We start from the raw sequence: 22134 nt of genomic DNA, 5'->3' as shown, positions 1-22134 counted from the left end.
TTATCTATACCCTAAGATTGTGTTGCTTTTAGAAAGAGGTCTCACACAATTCAATTTAACTTCACTTTACTTTGCCTAAGCATGTTTAGCATTAAATTGCTCACTTCTTTGTCTGTGATTTAAGTTTGCCCTCCTAAATCCAGTAGTAAAACGCAGTGAATTCTATAGTAGTATTTTGGGGGGGTGGTCTAGAATGCTCTTTTCTCACACCAATGTTTTTCATACTGAACTAATGTCTGTGCATACTTTGCCTCTCCAGGTTTATTTTAACAATAACTCTGGTTTTGCAGAATATTAATTTTGGAGAAGGTAAGGAATTTTCCCATAATTTGGTTGCAATTTTGCCTTCTGTAAAATAGTGCACTCTCTTATGTTCTTCTTTCTTTGCATCCCACCAGGCCTTAGAAAAGAAGACACTCATGACCCTGAAGCAAATGTGGATGTCACTATTCAAAAGCACAGTGCAAAAGAGCGAGGAGACACCACATTAAAAGTCTTCAGTGTTATGAATCAGAGCTCTGAGTATAAAAAGCAGATCAACTTGAGACCAGTTGTACCTTTCACTGGGCTAACAAAGAGTAAGTTATTTTCTTTATGCTTACATGCTTCCTCAATCTTGATATCTGAATTTATTATAGCAACAGATTTCTTCAATCTAGTGCCTGTAACACTAGTCAGCTGACATAGTATTAACAGGAACTTAGCAAAGAGAGGCCTGTGTTCAAATCCTTGCTCTGCCATGAAATTTATTAGCCAATCCTATCCACAGTCATTTTGTACAGCTTTTAACTCTAGGCGTGGTACAGCCATGAGGTCTTTAGAACAAGCATCCAGTTTTACTTTTGCCCACCTCCAAGGAATGTGGTAAAGATAAAATATGTTTTACAATAAAAATGCAATAAATACACATGCACAAATGTCCACTGGAAAATTTGTTTCCCCAAAATAACTTCTTATTTGTCCTGGACATAGGCAAGGCAGATTGAGATATTTTTTTTAAAAGAAATAATAATAATTTATGTATTGCCCTGCTCCCAACAAAATAGGATTCTGCATTGTCTTTCATTAGTAGAATTTCTGCAGAGTTCAGTTGCAAAATCCTATGTAACCTGTCATCGGGGGAGCTGGCAACAATGTTATGAACCCTTTGTAAATAATATTGCTAAGGCTTGTGCTATAAATTGCAATCTTTATACACTAAATTATATTCTACTAGGCCAGTGATGTATTTTTTAAAATAAATACCCAGAAGCTTCTCTGTAGACAGTTAACCCTCTATATGTTTAGATACCCTAAGACTTTTAGATGTTTAGGATTATAATTCTTATGTTTCTTCACTTGGAAATTCTAATGGAGGTGACAAATTATTGTACTTTTCTGGCACATTTCTGTAATGAGCTGTGAGAAAAAGTAAGACCCAATTGCTTACTTGTGGGAAATGATCTCCATGGACCCAGGACTGACTTTAAAAAAAAATACTCATCAGTTATACAGTTCCATTTGCAATAACTCTTTCTGCCAAGCAAATTAGGAGATAGGTAGATTTCAGGATAATGCTTTTATTATAGTTAAAACATGTATATGGATGTGTATATGACTTGAAGACATAGTTTAGCTAAAATAAGATGATAAATCCATGTACATTTGGCAAAAGATAATGATGTTTATTTTCTTTCTTTGGGTAAATATCAATACTATTTTCAAAAGAGAGTACGATTACCTTCTGCTGGAGTGAAATCTGCAGTTTGACATGCAAGCTTCTGCAGTAGAACAAGTCATGGGCTGGTGTTTGGCCATGCAGTAATCTCTAGCAGTTTGCTTTTAATCCTTATCTAAACAATCTGGGCTTAGCTGAACAAACAGTCTTAACAGGCAACTAATTTTATTGTGCCCTTAAGGCCAATAGAACCAGGCTTTTGGCAGCTAGGAAGACTTGGCAAAAGCAAGTGAAAAAGAAGGTTCAAATAAGTCTTTTTTTGTCAACTATGGGCTATTCATTTTCAGGTCGAACCCTTAACCGGCACTGTTGTAAAAATGGAGGAACTTGCATCCTGGGCAGTTTCTGTGCATGCCCCCAATACTTTGTTGGCAGACACTGTGAGCATGATGAACGGAAAAGGTAAAGAAGGTATATATTGTGGGGTGATTGTGGCTTGTCAATGAAACTTGGAAATAATGTTGCATCTTCTGATTTGTCATTGGCAGCAACTGTGGCCCATTCATGCATGGAGAATGGATATGGAAAGGTTGCCAGCTGTGTCGATGTGGTTATGGTGTTCTTCAATGTTTATCTGAACAAAGACAAAACTGTGGTAAGAAGATACATCACTGGGGGGGGAAATATGCCTGTAGTTTGTGCAAAAAGAAAAAAAAGAAATCAAGAGTCCTATATGTGAAACATGAACACATATATAAGACATAAATTATTTTGCAGTGAAGTTTAGGTTATTTAATTGACAGCCTTTAAGATGCCGATAGTTTTGTACTTTTCATCGCAAAAGAATAAAGGAGAAGCATTACATGAATTGTTATGGGCTACTCTGAGTTGCTGAATTTGTTTCACTGAGTTAAAATCCAAATAGGAATTCTGAGAGCTTGTTGAGGTACTGCTTTGTACTATATCCACTTTATATGAAAACTTTGTCACAGCATTTGTCTATATTTATTTGTTTGTTTGTTTCGATTTATATACCGCCGTTTTCCCGAAGGACTCAGGGCGGTTTACAGGGCAAATTAAAACAGTGCAATGTACAAATTAAAATAAAATAAAATTAATAGCCCCCAAACAATTTAGGGTAGCCAGGCCTTCCAGATCAGGTTTAGGCAAGAAAGGGCCTTCTCAGATGTTGTGTAGACTCTGACTCATAGTTGGTGGTCTAGGATTGAATTTTTAGAGCCACTCTTCTCAATAGACTGAAGCCACCACCTGCTTTACGTGATACTTGAGAAAAGCAAACCAAGGTTTCTTGTCTGCATACTTTTCCTTTGATTCCTATTTTCAAAATGTAGAAAGCAGTTAAGGAAACAGATTATGGGAGAGAATTATGACATGAAACATGTAATTCAGATTAGATTATCATAATGATACCTTCAGGCCTTGAGTACTCATTGTTTTATAAAGGTAGCTATATCTCCTACATTCAAATACCTTATTATCTTCACTATATATTGGACAATTAGGTTTGAAAAGAAACTAACTCTACTCATATCTACCTTCTATTTATATGGAAAAAGTGCATTTTTTACTCTGCATTTCCAAACCTGGGTGGAGGCAGGGGAAGAGTGCAAAAAGGCCCTTTTTTGATGGGGGGGGAGTACCCTCATGTACCCCTCCCCAAGAGAGATGTACTAATACCACTTTACAATGCCTTGGTAAGGCCACACTTGGAATACTACATCCAGGTTTGGTTACCATGATGTAAAAAAGATGTTGAGAAAAGTACAGAGAAGAGCAACAAAGATGATTAGGGGCCTGGAGGCTAAAACATAAGGAACGGTTGCTGGAATTGGGTATGTCTAGTTCAGGGCTAGGCAACCTCAGGCTCTTTTATGACTCATGGACTTCAAGTCCCAGTTGAAGTCCATGAGTCATAAAAGAGCTGAGGTTGCCTATCCCTGGTCTAGTTTAATGAAGAGAAGGACGAGGGAGGTCATGATAGCAGTGTTCCAATATCTCAGGGGCTGCCACAAAGAAGAGGGAGTCAAGCTATTCTCCAAAGTGCCTGAAGGCAGGACAAGGAAGCAACAGATGGAAACTAATCAAGGAGAGAAGCAATCTAGAACTAAGGAGAAACATCCTGACAGTTAGAACAATTAACCAGTGGAACAACCTGCCTCCAGAAGCAGTGAATGCTCCAACACTGGAAGTTTTTAAGAAGAGTCTGGACAGCCATTTGTCTGAAATGGTATAGGGTTATCTGCCTGAGCAGGGGGTTGGACTAGATGACCTCCAAGGTCCCTTCCAACTTTATTATAATATTATTGTTGTCAGTTTTGGTGTCTTCCTGGAAAAATCCCTGCAGCTTTCTTGGCAAGATTCCAGAAGTGGTTTGCCATTACCTGCTTCCTATGCTGAGGCAGTGACTGGCTCAAGGTCATTTAGGTGATTCCATGTCTAAAGTGAGACTGGAATCTGGTCTCCCTATTTCTAACCTAGTGCTTTAACCATTACATGAGGCTGTCATTCTGCAAAAAAACTCTTAAGAATAGTTTTCTCTACATGATTGATGTGACAGATATGTTTCTAGATTTTCATTCCAATTGTTCATTCTAAAAGCATTCACTGAGAGCGTGGCTGTTTTCTTGCACACATTTCATTGCCCTAACTAGATAACATCAGTGCACTCATAAATGGGATCATTTAATTTTGTATTAGCAGTCATATGGTCAATTCAGTTATTAGGGAGAGAGAAAGAGAGAAAGAGATTGGCCCAAGGTCATCCAGTTAGCTTCATGCCTTAAAACAGGACTAGAACCAACTTTCTAACTTGATAAAAATACTATCATAATGTAAAATTTTGTAAGCCAATTTGTCTAGCACCACTTTTCTTAACCTAAATCTTACCCCTAGTAATCGTGTTAGGAATGTGTATGATTGCTGATGAGTTCCAGTCCAATATTCGATGGAATCTTGTCAACATGTTTAAGTTATAAGTGTTAATCTCATTTTGTTTTCTGTTTTCCTTACCTGGTATAGAAGGGCCAAGAAGTACAATCCATTTTATTAGCAATGCTTCTTAACTTAGTGATTTGTATTTACTTTTGATTGTGATGTGATTAATGCTGATAAGTTACCTTTAATTGATTTCAAAGGCCCTGAATGGATCCCATTTGCACCTCTCCTCTGAGAATTCATCAGCCATTGACTTCTACACTGTTTCATTTAGTATTTTACTTAAGTACTTCCAGAGGAGCTTGGAGGAAATTACTAAGTATTGTTGAAAGAATTTGTATGCAGATTTCCTTAACTAACCCTTCCCCCTCCCTTTTTTTCCCTCAGCTTTAAATAAAGAAGAGGAATTCATCTATTTATCTTCAAATTGTCCAAGATTACAGCAAACAATATGCTTTCTTATTCTCCTACTAGGCTACTTTTTCACTTGGTTCTGCACAAAACTTTTCTATCAGCTTTGAAGCTGTCACTTATTTGGACTGGAAATCCTGCAGATGGATCTGCAGGGTGCTAGAAACAAATACTCTGCATTTCTACTATTTATTTACCTGTTTAACAGGAATGCTTTAAGATATTTACTTTTCATAAATTCCAGTTACATTTCTATGGTGAAATCACCCTTAATTGCCTCGTTCCAATAGTGTTTACTATATAATATCAAGAAGAAAAGATGCAGTTGGTTTGCTATTAAGGATTTGTATAAGACCTAATTCAACCTTCCCATATCTGCTGCCTCTCATATAGTTGAATTTCAGCTCCCATATTAGAAGTTGTGGTCCAAAAGATTACAAGAGCACCACACTGAAGTAAAATCAAAATATTTAAGTGAGCTCAGTTCTTAGTGACCTGAGAAATATACTTTTTTTGTGGCAATATGAAAATAATTTCTGATTGCCCCCTTGGTATTTCCTCCCCCCCATCTCCCATTCTAGCCTTCCTACCTCCTGAGGATTTCCTAGTATTCTCCCATCCTGTTATTAACTAAAAACACCAGTGATGTTTCACATGTTAGCTCCACATTAAACCAAAGGTTAAGCTATTGTTAATCAAAACAAGTTTGAAGTTGCACAGATACTACTTCTCTTTGAATCAGATTTAAGCAGTATAAAATGTTTATCTGTTGCAGTATTGACTCTTCCAGTGGAAGAAAACTTAGGTATTCTATGACATTAAAATATTTTCAAATAGTGTCTGTCTTGCTCTCTTTATGAATGTATATTCAAGCTGTAAATGCACTGACAACAATTTATTAGAGGTTCATCTTGTTCGACTTCATAATGTTTCTTACTAGAAGCCGATTCTATCAGTTACAATGCATCTCTATTACATTGTTAGGAATGTGCAAACTGGTCTGTTTCTGATTCAGGTAACTTTTATATGTGTTCATTGATACATTAGATCTGTTCTCTGCTTTAATCTGTAAAATAAAGACAGAATTTATTTAATATAATTTCAACATTTATATTAATATAAATTACACATTTCTAATTGTTTTCTCGAAGCATGAATTTTAAATTAAATGTATTTTAATGCAACTTTGGAGTAAAGAAATGGTATATTTGGCAAATATAAAGACTTGTAAATCAAGATTCATGTGTTGTGATCTGTTAGGTTTACATCAGAATTCATAAAATGCAAATGTTTCAGTTTTGACTAGCTGAGGTAAAATCTCATATCCTGGAAGTTTGTTTCAATCCATTCTATTCCAAATCACCATATGGATGGTCATGTTCACACAACATGTTTGACTGCATTTGGTTTTCTTGTCTACATCCTAAATGTAATCCAGAGGACCATGAAGCCTGAATAACTTCATTAGAGCTTTAACTGCCTCTTGCAAGGCTGGTCTGTAGAGGCCTGCAAAAATAAGGCCTTAACAAATATATTTTCTAATGGTGTAAAAAAAAGTGACAGTGTCCCACCTGTTTTTGTAAAAAAAAATCTAACTAATTGATTTGAGGGTGCCAGAGGTCACATGTTGCCAGCACAGGAGAGGTGCTAACAGAATTAGGTGGTGAAAATATGAAAATTGCATGTAACAAGCCAGTTGACTGCATTGCTTTCTTCTTTGTTAGAAATATTTCGTGTAAATTTGATACGTTATTCAATATATGGTTCCATTCAATATAGTCTCAGCCTTTATTACATAATGAGAAATGTCAAAAGTTAACGGATTAATGTCACAGTCAGTTCCTCAAGCATGTCTTTTTAAAATATAAGGCCTCCAACTTGAAAACTTGGAACTATATTGTGCTTGCTTTGTTTCCATGGCCCTAGCTGTAATGTTTCTTATATGCATCTGATTCTTCCTGGAACTGTACACTGTATACCAGCCACCCCAAAAGATTTTTTTTTGCAACTGTATCCATCAAACTTGCAGTCACTTTTGTGCATTTGGATAAACATGAATAGGCCAGTGGAATGTTCAACCAAGTAGTGTGTGTATTGAACTAGCCTACATGACTGAAGTAACCAAGTTCAGTTCTTTTAAACACCTCATCAAAGACCCCCAAAGCCTGTATTTGATTTAAAAAGTAGAAGACTAAGTTACAGGGAGGGGATAAATTGAGTTTTTAAAAAAGGAACCCTGATTTCTCAGAAAGATTTTTACAAAACTTCTTACATGGATACAGTCATACAGAATGTATCTGCCTGGAAATCTGAGTGATTTTTATTGCGTGTGAGATAATGCTTAGATGAGAAATTACTTCAACAGCAGGACAATGATACACGAGATCAAGAACTATATAGTTAGCTGCCAGGGTGTTCAACAGTTTTGATACTGAAATGCATAGATGAAATGTACCATGTGTACTGAATTTTAAAAACAATTTTGTCTGCTCCTGAACATGTATCTTGGTCTGTTTCATAAAAGGCATATGTACATTACAAATGTACAAAGGTTTGCTGGTAAATAACTCTGTGGCAAAGCAATACCATTCACTCAGACTTAGTTGCCACCTAAAACATGTCTTAAAATGTAGCTGATATATATAACAAATGCATATAGACCAAGCACGCTTTTGTTTCCTTGTTTCTTACTGAGAAAATGAGGAATGGCTGAGCTTAAAAACAACAGGAAAATGTCCCTGTGATGGTGATTGATTTCTGCTTATTCTTTATCTACTTTCCAACAGTGCATTCAGATAAAATGAATGGGGTTTTTTTGTTTTGCAAAAACAGCAATAGTTTCACCAGATCCAAAGCAACATACTCTGAATTTTATTTTATTCATTAAATTTCTACTCCTAAATGATTCTAATCTTTCCTAAGTGATTCTAATTTCCTCTAAATATAAACAGGAAGTACTGATGTATTCATGTCTTTTAACAGGCATCTGGTTAGTCATGACTGGTAAGAGAAAGGTCAGCCTTTAGCTGGTCCACCACAGCTCTACAGTGCTTCTTCGCCTCAGTAGCTTTAAGTTGTGTAGATTTTCTCTCCCAGAGTTCCCCATTCTGGGAGTTGAGAGGAAATTCTGGGAGCTGAAGTCCCCACATCTAAAGTTGCTGAGCTTGAGAAATACTGCTCTCCAGAGCATGGGAAAAATGAATGATAATGAAGAGAAACATAGCTAAATAAAGACTGCCCTCAAGTTCCTTACTTATAAAGATCACAGTATGATTATTCTGTATAAATTCAAACTATCAGATCTTTATTGATCTAATAAATCTGTTATTAGTTCAAACCAGTAATATAAAGATTACTGATAAATTGTAATTATTCCTTTTTAATATTCTCTTATCCTTTAGGGTTCATCTGATTTATATCCTTATTCCCTCTTTCTTCCTCTGCCATGAAATGATGCAGCCTTTGGGCAGCCAACTTTTAGTTTTGGTGTTTCTGTTGTGTACTTGAGTGATCCTGTTAGCATCACTTTGTGAAATTCAGTGTTTACCACTATAAATGGACCATTCCCAAAGTAGAAAAAAGTCAAAGTGAGTTCTGTTGCATATAATGTCTATGGAGATTCTCAGTCATCCAGGTCATAGTTATCCCAAAGATGCTTTTTCATGAGGCAACTGGACTTTCAAGTCCAGTTGCCCCATGAAAAAGCATCTTTGGGTCTGCATATAATGGAAATCAAAGCCCTTATTTAACAGTGATTTGAAAAAAATCCTGACCTTTTTTCTGATTGTCTCAGTTCTCTTTCTAAAATGGATCGGCAGAGACACAGGTCAATGCGATGCACAAAATATTTTGCCCAAACCCTGCTATAGTTTGAACTCCCCCCCCCCCACACTCCCAAAAACCACCTTTCTGTAGTTGATCAATCATGGAATTTCTTATTTGAGATTTGTTTCATGATAGGATCTTTTTTTTTCTCTCTGGGAGTAGCAGCCAGACCTATTGATACAATCTTCCCTCAAGAAATTTGCCAGATTCGACTACCAATTTTGTAGAAACAAGTCTTTCCCCCCCCCACCCCCAATTCTCCACCCTGTGTTACTGTTTACAGAGAAGCAGACATGTTGACTCCAATGCCCCCAGCAGGGGCCTAATTATTCAGGCCTCTATTGAGGAATTTATATTCCTGGGTTATGAATGCATGGCTGGTATTTACAGGAGAGGACAGAAATTACATTTTGAGTCAAGTAAATTTGTTCTTTCCTCATCTTGAAGCTTTTTCTCAGGATTCCAATGGCTGTGCAATGATTTATTTAGTTTTTTTGACATGATGACTGTGCATTTATTTTTTTGCATATAAGCTGCAGAGTTTCTTCCAAGATTGCCTTTTTGCTGTTCAGACATGTCCCTTTATGGACACAATGCACAATTTATTTTGTAACTGGGAAAAAGCAATCCTAGTCCAGTCCGTATCTGAATAGGAAATAATGCCTGTGAAATGATGCATCCTTGCTTCATCTACAGAATTCAAGGTAACGTTTTTAAAAGGAGTCTTACCATCTTTCCATGCTCACTTAATAAAGGTAGGTCCAAGTGAGCAAAGTTGGAATACAAATTGCAAAGATTGTGCTATTTGTCTGTTATTATTAGCTACTGCTAACTAAGCTTGTAAGCCGCCCTGAGTCTTCGGAGAAGGGCAGGATATAAATGGAATTTTTAAAAAAAATTATTAAACTGGCAGATTCAGTAAGAAGATTTGGCCTACAGGCATGTGCATAGATAATTCACCCAGGTAAAATATAATAATAATAACATTTACCATTTACAGATCATAGCTTGTTAAATAAAAATTGAATGGCAGATTAGCTACTTAGAATATACAAACCCAGATTGGAAATTTCCTAAATCAAGCAATAGAATATAAATAGCTGTCATGGCTTAAATAAATTTTAAGTTCTAAATTTAGTTCATGATGGAGGATTGGATCAAATTAAAGATCATTTCCTATTGTACTGAGCAAATTAAATACAAAGTAATATGATTTAAGGGACGCGGTGGCTCAGTGAGTTAGGACACTGAGCTTGTCAATCAGAAGGTCGGCAGTTTGGCTGGTCAAATCCCGAGTGCCACGTAGCCTAGCAGTTCAAAAGCATGTAAAAATGCAAGTAGAAAAATAGGGACAACTACGGTGGGAAGGTAACAGCGTTCCGTGCGCCTTTGGCATCTAGTCATGCCGGCCACATGACCACGGAGACATCCTCGGACAAATGCTGTCACAACTTATGACAGCTCATTAGTGTATATCCTGTGGATAGCCTTGAGTTAGGCCAAACAGGAAAGAAAGAGTTAACTAACAAGGCGTATTCAAATGACTTGACAAATATTTAACACATATATCTCCCTTGCTTCCTAGCTAATAGAGAAAGAACCTGTGGCTCAGGAAGTTAAAGCAACTGCCTAATATATAATCAGCCCAGGTTCGAATCTCAGATAAAAAGGGTATGACTGACTGATGAGAACATAAGAAGTTCCAAATGATCATTTCAGCCTCCCTAAACAATTCTTTATTAGCAATTTGAATAATATATATATATATATATATATATATATATATACACACACATACATATACACACACACTGTATATATAAATATATATTGAAAAAAACATGCATCTTTCTGGTACAAAAACCAGCCTGCTTCGGGGTCAAGCCCACACCAATTCAATTTCATAAAAAAAAGAAAAAAGCTATGCGTGTTAATCGAAGTGAGGACCCAAGGTGAAGAAAACCACACCAGCTCTCCAAAAATGTCTGCCTTTATGCATCCAATTGGAAAGCAATAAAGTCAAAGGAATTCTAGCAGACTGACCATAGTTGGCATGTCTCCATCCTTATCTCTTTCCAGCTGTTTGGGAGTCTAGATAAAAGGAAAGGTTTTCTTTATTCCAGAGCCCAAGTCCCCTTCTCCACACAAAGCAAATTGCAAACACTTGAGTGAGGGTTGTTTAAAGCAAACAGGAACGTTTGCTCTACAATTCTGCACAAGCTTACTTAGCTCAGTTAAATGAGAAGGGCTGCAGCCAGCCTGGCCACTGTTTTCTCACATTCATCATATCCCCTTCGCTTGCCATGTAACTGGGCTTTGTGGGAGGGGATGGCAAAGAGAAATATTTATCAAGTACTTCACAGATCCTTGAATGATTTGCTCTTTGGCTCCTCACAAGTTACTACAGAGCTTAAACAAACAGCATACCACGTGATAGGCCTTCTAATTTGGAGGCATCCATTAATAATTTTTCCTTTCCATTCATGTATTATTGATATATAGCTGTTCCTGCTGCTAGATGCATGCAGCTATTCCTACAGAACACCAAGTCCATGAAGGACAGGATAATTTGGTTAGCAGAAAAAAAGATATCCATTCTAAATTAGGTGGTTGGATGTGGAGCCTAAGCTTTATATCTGCTATTAATTTACTGGTAGGTACATAACATAAACATTGTGATTTTTGCTTCAGACTTTCAGTAATGGCATCAGAAGCTGGCATTAGAAATTTATGCCACTTTGTTTTTACCTACAATTATTTTAGTCTGGGGAAAGAGTATCTTTTCTGATTAATGGCACTGCCATGAATACTCACCTGACCCCATTTTTCTATACCATTATATGATCCCATTGCTGTTTTCTTATTTTAATGTTCAGAGATGTAAAAGTACTCTAGGTACTTAACATGATAAATACATACAGCCCTATTGTTTGGTTCTTTGTTTTTATTTCTGGGCTGAAATTAACATATGGGACAGAGTTGACTTTCAACATATATTGGAAAGCTTCTTATGCAAGGTCACAATAGAAGATTTAAACATCTCTAAATGTTTGGTATTTTCCATCTTAAATGTTTGGGCATGATCAAAACAATCCTTATGGGAAAGGCAGAATGGAAGTTGCTCATATTTATAAAATTTGGTGCAAAGAGGCAATTCTTTTCAGGACTGGCTTTTAAGAGCAGGCCGTTAAAAGCTATTAACAGTACACAACATATAGTCCTGTCTATAATATTAAAAAAAGGTTCCTGGGGTTAATGTCTGTTATATATATATTAGCCTTTAGAAAGATTCTTCTGATCAGTGCATTTCAATTTGCCCACCCTCAGGGAAATTTCTTCACACTCACATCTTCAGAGGAAACTGCCTCTGTGGCAGAATTCCTAGAATTATGCATTAAAGGAGGAAGATTGATAGTGCTTTGAACAAACTTTATCCACCATTACTTATCTTTCACTGAGATACCTCACATGCAGTTCTTAAGGAGCCCCAGGCTTATTGCTACTGCGAAAGGAATTAAATCTATCAAATGAAATTCCAGTCTCCAGGAAAAATCAGTCATTCCTCCCACCCTTTTGCAAAAAGGAAATTGTTTTTTGCAAATAGTATGGAAATCAGAAACTAGACTATAGGTCCCATGAACTGAGGATGAAAACAAAATTAAAATATAAAATATTATATTAATGTAATTTGGGAATCACCTATTTTTGTACTTACGTAGTTGCATTTCATTTATGAAATCTGTTCTCATTAATGACAGTCCCCTTGTATTATCCAAAGTAGCTTAATTTCCTTATACAGAATGCTAAATGCAGGAACGGATTGATACCATAAAGACTGAAATAAATTGAGAAAGTGATATGAGGCCATTGACTAAGAGCACATAATTTTTTTTTCTATTTCAAGTTCACGTGGGATGTTCACGCCTCACATCAACACTTAGGGAAAATATTTGTTGATACCCAACTCTGTTTTCCATTTGTGATAGGTCCCTGAGGGGCTTCTTCTCGGTATTCTTGATACAGTTGATCCAGCCGATGAAATCATAGGAAATCATTCAAGTGGCCTGAAATGACCTTTGAATGATCCTCCATGAAAGGCAATGGTGTGGGTTTTTTTTACAGGAATACTTTAAAAATCAAAACGGTGTCCACAGAAATGATATTCCAGTGCTTCAGATTTCCCTCATTAAGGTCTCAATGAAGTTTAGTTATGTAATTTATTCAAAGATAGACAGTGAAGAAAGAGAATTTTAAGCATTTGAATAGGTCCTGAGGCTGTAAAAAAGAAGGAAAATGGGAAGAAGGATGAAACTGGCAGTAGGTACAAAGATGGCGTATAAGACCCTATGGCATCTAACTATTTTAAATATAGGATAACGATTATCCAGAATGCTATATTAAATGCCAGTAGCTACATCCATAGAAACTGGTAGGAATAAAACGAACTGCCTAGGTAACAAAGATGTACAAAGCTTTGAAGTGGTAATTTGTTTCAATAATGCTTCAAGCAAAATAGTTGCATTGAAATGTAAGGCACAGATACACACCTTTCTTTTTTCCCAGAGCTTCATAATATTGACTTAAGTCATCCTTAGTTGTACTCATGCTCAAACTATGTTTTGCCCCTTGGTGGCACAGTGGTTAGTGTGCAGTATTGCAGGCTAATTCTGCTGACTGCCTACTTCCAGCAGTTCGGCACTTTGATCCTGACCATCTCAAGGTTGACTCAATCTTCCATTCTTCCAAGGTCAGTAAAATGAGGACCCAGATATTTGGTGGCAATATGCTGATTCTGTAAACCGCTTAGAGAGGGCTGTTAAGCATTGTGAAGCAGTATATAAATCTAAGTGCTGTTGCCATTGCTTATCCCAATAAAGATTTTGCTGTGGATACAAGCTAACATACTGCAGCAAGTATTCTGTAGGTACCCCCCTAGGAAATGACATCAGCCAACACTTATGGTCACTTTAGACAGGTGTGTCATCATCCTCTTTCTTCTGCTTCCTGGACATTTCTTTCTGGAGCATGGTCCTTTCAAATCTAGCTCTGCCACTGTGCCTGTAATGAGCTGAAAAAACACCTTGAAGAACAAGAGAAAGTGTGATGGCTTCTGCGAATGCCTGCTTGGATGATGTGGAAGAACTGGCTACAGTAAATTGGAGGAGTGCAGATGAGTGCTAGGAAATTGCTGAGGCCCCCGAGTCAGGAGTGGAGAAGTCAGGTACATTGGAAGGGTTGCTCTAAGTGTGACTGGACAAATTCCTGATTGGAAAGAAAAAAGGAGAAGTGCAGCTGCAGCCAGAGAATTCAGAGGCCCCTTTGGAAACACGTGGTGGAGAAGGTACACAGCTATAACCAGTCAACAGAGATGAAAAGGAAATGCCTCCTCCACTAGATCCACAGATGTGTAGAGCAGAAAGGTGGTAGGCACAATGGATGTTGGTGAGGCTACTTGCAAGGAGGCAGCTTCACCCCTCCTAATGAACTACAGCAGCAAACACCTATTTAGTCTAACGAGTGGAGCAGGCGGATGTTAGAAACAACTACCCATTCTCCTGCTGGGTGGATACTTCACCTTTGTGACTTCGGTTTCCTTGACTCTGGACTCGTGCTGTGTTGGATTGTGTATTTGGACCTCAGAACTTGTTCATTTCTTTCCGAACTCATACCTTGCTTAGTTACCACATGTGGACTTTCTTGACTTTTGTCTTTGCTATTGGACTTGGTAACTCTATGCCTAGACTCAGCAGTGCTGAACTCAGTAGGATTATGCATCGGGCGAGAGTGGGGACCTGAGAAGTAACATTAAGGACTTGGACTGTCAATAAAGTCCTGAAAATTCCCATGTATGTCTTGCATGAGGACTGAAACAGGACAGGAAGAGCTGCAAACCAAGACAACAGAACCCAACAGGTTTCCAAACTAGTCTCCATCTTGAAGACCCTGATCAGTCTCATTAGTAGATGAGTAGTGGAAAGAAAGGCTGCACAATGAAAAGAGGAGAAAGAGCATCTCTCTGTTGCTTCATAGTACAATTCACCCCACAACCATCAGCTGTTGTTCAGACTGCTTTCCAAACACCAGTTTAGTGCTGTTATGGAAGAATCAATATTAGCTTATAGCTGGACTGACAGCCTTGGACTTGGGCTTTTTTCCCCCCTTATACTATTTCCATACATAACTCCAGTGGGAATTTTTTATTTGAATAGCATAACCACATAAGGGAATTATTAGCTCAGGGACAATCAGCCAGTGGAAACTCCTAGTATAATAAGATTCAAATAATAATTTATACTTAATAATGTTGAATGCTAAGAACTCACCTAGGGCAGCAGGTACAATGAAGAAATAATGTACTTTAATCTTCAATTGGCAGTCAAGCATCATATTAGCATCCTGCTAAATACTGCTGAGTTAAGAAAAATAAACAAGTCCCTGCAGTTTTCTTGGCAAGATTTTCAAAGATTTTGCCATTGCCTCTTTCCTAGGACTGAGAGAGAGTAACACACCTCTCATCCAGATGGTTTTCTGCCTATGTTGAGAGTAGAACTCACAGCCTGGTGCTTTAACTACCAACTTCATTCTAAAAGGAGACATAGCAGAAGGCAAATTTAGATACTTTAGAGAAGGGGTGTCAATCACAATCTTCTCACGTAACGTATCATGATGTATCACAATGTTTTTTACCTTTGTGAAGCTGGCGTGGGCGTGGCCTGCATGTGACGCATCCAGCCCGTGGGCCACCAGTTTGACATCCCTGCTTTAGAGACAATTTCCATGACAGGAAGAGATGAAATAGAAATCAGAGACAATTTCTAATGGTTATAAATGTTTTAACTGCAAATATCAGTTAGGGCATAATGATAGGGAAAAGTATAATTTGGACCTAAGACGTTTCTCCAGGGCTTTTTTGTCATAGAACGCTCAGAACGGAGTTCCAGCACCTTTTTTGGATGGAACCTTGTAGGATAGGCAAGGTGGGCTGTATGACATGTGTGAGTTCTGGCACCTTTTTCTTTTACAAAAAAAGCACTGCGTTTTTCTATAATGTTTTATTTTTATTTTTCTCCCTTTTTCTTGCATATAAATACATTCTTTCTTTTTCTTTTTGACTATTTTATCTTTATCTATCAAACATTAAAAAAACACTCAATAGTATGAATGTTTGGCTTTAAAATGCAAATCTGCAGCTTCAATCTTGCATAAATATTTTACTTTCTTTCCCTAATATTAAAAGAAGCTAACTTCCTAGAAGTTATTCCTCATAACTGATTCCTCTTTCTGCCCTCCCCCTGACTCTCTGCGATCTTTGTAAAAGGTCAGCCTGTTCTCATATCTGCCTTGACAGATGCACAAATGCCCAATCTCTTTTGTGAAAAGAAAATGCCCAGTAACAAACAAAATGTGAAATGGCATATATAAAAACATCAGTGGATGTCTTCTTCTTTATGTTTCCTGGACACCTTCTTTCAGGGCCATTCTGTTTCCCTAGGGTTCCCTTTGAGAATACCACCTCTCTTAAAATTTTCAATCTAGATTAAAAATATGCACCATATGTACCATTCTTTCTGCTCTTCCTTCGTTTAGGTTCAGCCTATAGAATTTCTGTTCCTTCTCCCCACAACATCCGCTATTGGTAATTAACATTTTACCATTATTTTATATATTTCTCCATTGTCCTGATTACTAATGTGTCTAAGTGCATGGGCGCATTAATAAATTACATGCAAAAAGAAAATGTTGGTGTGATAAGTTATATCACTGCACTGTAATACAAGATTTCTTCTGGGCCTTCAAGAATTCTGGATAATAAAAACGGGTGAGAATTTTCATGGTTCTAGAAAACATTCTTAGTTTACCTCACAAAACTGCAGTTTCCACGATTCCCACATTACATCTGATTAAATTTGTAACATGTATAACTTTAGTAAGCACATTTAATGCACACACAGCTGTCCTAGGTGAAACCTCACAAGGCACTTTTAGTTTAGTTTGCTCCTCCCCTTTTAGTTAATACAGGTAGTCCTTGACTTACGACCACAACTGAGCCCAAAATTTCTGTTGTTGAGACATTTGTAAAGTGAATTTTGACACATTTTATGACCTTTCTTGCCCACAATTGTTAAATGAATCACTGCAGTTATTGAATTTGTAACACGGTTAAGTGACTTTGACTTTGCTTGCCAGTCATAAAAGGTGATCACATGACACCCACCCACCCTCAAGATACTGCAACAGTCATAAATACAAGTCAGATGTCAAGTGTCTGAATTTTGATCATGTGACCATGGGGATACTGCAACGGTCATAAGTGTGAAAATGGTCATAAATCACATTATTCAGTTCCACTGTAACTTCGAGTGATCACTAAGCACTGTTCTAAGTTGTAAGTCGAGGGCTACCTGTAGTGTCACAAAGGTATGGATGATTGTGTGGATGAAAAATATACTGTACACTGTGTTATGAAACTGGAGGCAGTATGCAAATTCCATTTTTGTCATTAAAAAAGTCAAGAAAAAATGAGCGTAATAGGCACATAAAATTTGCTTGTAGAATTTACATCTATAGAATTTGTATATTCTAAAATAGGGGAGGTGACCAAAATAAATAAGAATAATACTCAGCTAGATACCCCCTTACATGTAGAAATTAAGGTATCAGACTGTGGCTGCAGAAAACTCAGATTTAGATCTACCATCAGTCATGGAACCTCATTGAGTGACTTGGACACCTAGACTCTTTAAGACCAATTTATTCTACCCCATAGAATACCTGTTTTGGGAAAAATAGGTGGAAGGAGTAAAATGTACATGACTTGAGCTCCTGGAAGAAAGACAAGATATAAATATAAATGAATGGAGAAAATGTGGTTCACATCATTTCAGAAAACAGATGTGATATAAATAGTTCACCAAATGAAGACTTCTGTAATTCATGTAATCACACAAGTAAGTTTCTGTTCATCTGATAAAGTTCTGATAAACACCTCACCTTAAAATTAACAGTAATGAAAGATCTATCAGTAGCTGATACTTCCTATGTAATATTGTTAGCAAATGTGGATATTTGTGCATCAATATAATAGTTAAGACTTTGGCTTTTTAGTAAAGAAGGTGTTCTTGTATGTTCCATTTCACATCTGGTTTTCTGTTCCAAGGGCAGTTCACATCAAACATATTTTAACGAAGACTTCTAAGGCTTGATATCCCCTTGTTTACAACAGAAAAGTTGCTGGCAAAAGCCTGATTCATGCCATATCTCTTCATCTTCAAGCAAGAAAAGTGCAGGGTTTCAACTACATTCATTAGCCACTAAATTAGCATACACTGATTTAAATGAAAGCTTATTAGTATCTTATGCCAAGTGAACTTTATAATGTTGAAGAAAATATTAAAGAGCTCTCATTAATCTAAGTTATCGAGTTACAGAAAAGGCAAAAGTGTACTTTCTCTGTGAAATACAGTGCCATCCTGGAAAGTCTGAGAGACCTTCTTTTAAATAACTGTGGGTCTAATCCCTGATACCAAGGAGAGCCTGTCTTTAGTATCTGTTCAGTATCTTTTGTTGTTATAATGCAATCTGAGGAAAAGAATTCTTTTCTTTTGACTTTGCTGTAATGTTCTTGATTCTGCCAAGCCATAAATATTTCAATTAGTAATCCTCCAAAATTTACAACAGCAGAATACTACAATATAGGATACTGTAGCTTTAACTGTGATGTTTTATTGTGACATTAAGACAACAGAACTGGTTTTTGAGTGCTGCAACAGAAAAACACCACACATTTATGAATTATTCTAGTGTGCAAACACATTTGGGTAAATAATAATATAATTAGAACACAGGTCCTTCCTTCCTTCCTTCCTTCCTTCCTTCCTTCCTTCCTTCCTTCCTTCCTTCCTTCCTTCCTTCCTTCCCAGATTAGCTATGATAGAAAGCCAAACCTATTTAAAACAGGCAAAGAAAAACTCTTATCATGCAGTCTACATGAGGATTGTCTTGAAGAATTTAAGATGTTTCCATGGATTTCAAAGGAGTACAGTATTTATGCTGCTAATTAATTGGTGTACAATACTGGGCTAATATTATTCCCATGTGAAAGGTCTGCATTGCTACAAGATGACTGACTGAAGAAGTTCTATCTTTATGTGACTGGAACTATCAGCAACAGCAAAAGAGTCCTCTAAATGATGCCTCCTATTTCTATGGTTTGCTTGACTTTTCTTGTTTTGCTCTATCCAGGGAACTTTTTTTCTTTCTTTTGAATTGCTTTAACAAATTAATTTTTGTATGCCATTTTCACATTTAGTTTTCCCCCTCCAATGTGGATTAAAATACATCAACACTTAACTAATTAAAATGTGTGATAAAATAAACACAATTGTTTGAATGACACAGTCACACCAACAATAAAAGCAATAGTCCCTTTCAATGCATTTAACATTAAGGCATGAATATATTTAAAGGCCTGTGAGAATAACATGTCTTTATTAAGTGGAAAAATCAATAACACTGGTAGGGACACTCTGCTGGGCAGAATGTTTCAAATTCTGGAGGTGGTGTGACCATGGAAAAGGCCTGTTCTAGAGGCTTCCGGTTTGCGCGTATGGCGCCTGCGGATGTGCAGGAAGAGTCCGCTCCCTGCCATCCTATCTCTCTTCCTTGGAGGACCCTGAAAAGAGTCGAAAGTCACCCTGGAGGGGTGACCACCATGAGGAGGCCCTCCCTGTGATCACAGAAGGGTGACAGTCCTCCGCTAGAATCCAGAGCAGCTCCTTTGACCCGAACAAGATATCAGCCATTAACATGGCCGATCATTAAGCTGCTTAACAGTGGCGTAGCGTGGGGGGTGCAGGGGGGCCGGCCGCACCGGGCACAACATCTGGGGGGGCGCGCTCGCACTCACAGCTCTCTGCCCCTGCCTGGCTCACTCACTCTCTCTCACTGCAGTGCTGGCTGTGCGAATCCGATCCGAGCCGCCGGGTCGCCGCCCACTGTGGAGGGGGGGTGCCAGGCGTGCGGTGCGGTGCGGAGAGAGAGCGAGGGACTATCTGGGGGAGGGACAGTGCAGACTCGAGTGCTAAAATCCACGGGTTAGGGGGCGCAAATTACTTGCCTTGCCCCGGGTGCTGACAACCCACGCTACGCCACTGCTGCTTCCTGCTGAAAGCCCAAAGCACTACCTAGCACTAAGAAGCAATATGGAGGACATGGGTAAGATTTTACCTTTCTTATTCCCCTGACCATCTTCCTGTGGGACTTTTCCAAAAATTTCCTCCCCCTCCTTTGAAAGAACGGCAATTGTATACTTGGGGAGCAAATTTTTTAAACCATGACGCCTTAAAGCCTTAAAAGAAATCAACACATGCTGTTGATGACATCTTGTGGCAAAACCTGGTACAGCAAGTAAACCTTTTCCTATTGTGAGAGCTGATTGAATAACAGAACTGTCCTTGACAGTATTTTCAAGATAAGAGTGGGAACACCTGGCACTGAAAACAACTCTTAAGAATATTGGAGGTCGATAGTCATTGACTTTTATTAAAATAGCCTCCATGGAAGACTTAGCTGTAAACACCAGCAGAATGGATGAATATATCCCACCACTTGATTATAAACTGATACTAGACACAATCTTAGTAATAATTGAACAAATTAAAGCCAAACTGCAAGATAAGTCTGACAACTTAAAGCCACCAAATCAAACTTTAACTCTAAATGATGAACTGACAATCCAAGAACAAACAGAAGAAGTGGAAACTAGTATTAAAATAAGAGACTCTAAAGAACAACAAATGCAACTTACAGACAACCTTGAAGTCCAAACTTCAACTTCAGCTACAAAACATACAACTCAAAATATAATACCACCCGAAGAAACCAACATTAAGAGAGAAGATATTAAAAGCCTTCAAGTACAGTACATTGAGGATTCAGCTAATCAAATTATAACTTTAACACCAGCTACTACTTTCTACCTAAGCCAGATGGAACTGGAAGAAGAAAAAGACCAGAATGACAACTATTTTACATCAAACATCAAAAACTGAGCTATTAAAGCAACACTTCAATGATTACAAAGGGTACACTTTTTTTCCAAAACTGATATTTGGATGGTCTCCCTGTATCCAAATAAGGGATGCAGGAAGAAAAGAAGATGCATTTGAGAATTTAAAGGCACCAATATGAAAGATTGATTGGCACAAAAAGAAGGTGAGAGTCAGATTTAAAAAATTAAATTTGTCTCTTTTTTGGGATTTGTAAGGATAGAGCTTAAAAAACTTCTTTTAATGGATTAAGGCGAATCTCAAAACAAAAACATAACTTGACTTTATATTTAGGCTTTAGATCTTTAAGGGAAAACAAAATTAAGCTTTTACAATATAATTCTGAACTATATTATAGAATCTGGAATGATATAACAAAAGATAGTATTTTAATAATTGATCTATTGTTAAGATGACATATAGCATATATTAGTTGTAATGATAGTGATAGAAAATCATCTTATATTTAACCCTTAAAGGAAAGTTGGCTATTAGAATTGATGTATTTCGCAGAATTTGGAAAGGTATAACAAAAGATATCTTTCTAATAATTGGTGAATTGTTAAGATGATAAATAGACTTTACTGCTAAAAAATAAGAATGTTTGAAATGAACAATGTAAGTTTTGTAGACAGGATAATTATTCTTTATTGAAAAAGGGAAATGTGGGTTACCCAAAAATTAAGTTTTCTTCAATATATCATAGGCTACTCTAGACTATTTTATTGCAATTAGCTAAAACTTAAAAACAGGATATTGATATATGTTAGTGAAAATATATTGAAAATTCTTTTAATTGGCTAGGTTACAATTAGAAATGTATTAATCTAATTACTTTGACTATGTTATAACTAAGGGAATCGGAGAGGGAGTTCTTGTTGATGCTGATGATGTTGATGAACTATTTACAAATAACTTGTTATCTGCCATTGTTTATTTTTGATTACCCAACCACCGTATTGTATTGCTTCACAAATATTTGAATGTAAATATTACAAAATTAATAAAACTTGTACAAAAAAAGGAAAAGGCCTGTTCTAGGTAGCCATTACTTAAATGTCTGCATGGTAGAGAAGAGAAAGTAGAACAAAGGAGATTTCTGTTATCTTTAATTGTATCCTTTAAAATTATTCTGATGTGCTTTCAGTTTTCTAAAGTACAGTATGTGGGCATGGATTTTTGTCAATCAAAGAAAATGTGCAGATGACACTGCTTCATACACTGAGATTGCAATGAATA

The 22134-nt window shown here is 37.1% G+C and overlaps 1 protein-coding gene across 1 annotated transcript; it reads left to right on the top strand.

The window, feature by feature from the left end:
• Nucleotides 1–370: 370 nt before the first annotated feature.
• On the top strand, nt 371–5133 carry LOC310634964 (cryptic protein-like; the record flags this gene model as incomplete). The annotated part of the gene is made up of 4 exons (XM_083353500.1): nt 371–578; nt 2005–2119; nt 2206–2312; nt 5000–5133. 4 exons carry the CDS (start codon nt 371–373, stop codon nt 5131–5133), a joined length of 564 nt encoding a protein of 187 aa, XP_083209626.1.
• Between the last annotated feature and the right edge of the window lie 17001 nt (nt 5134–22134).

This window comes from Vipera ursinii (genome assembly GCF_947247035.1).
Source record: "Vipera ursinii genome assembly, chromosome: 2".
In the NCBI taxonomy this organism is placed as follows: Eukaryota; Metazoa; Chordata; class Lepidosauria; order Squamata; family Viperidae; genus Vipera; species Vipera ursinii.
Note: the sequence above shows the minus strand (reverse complement) of the source record. Positions and strands in the feature narration are given on the sequence as shown.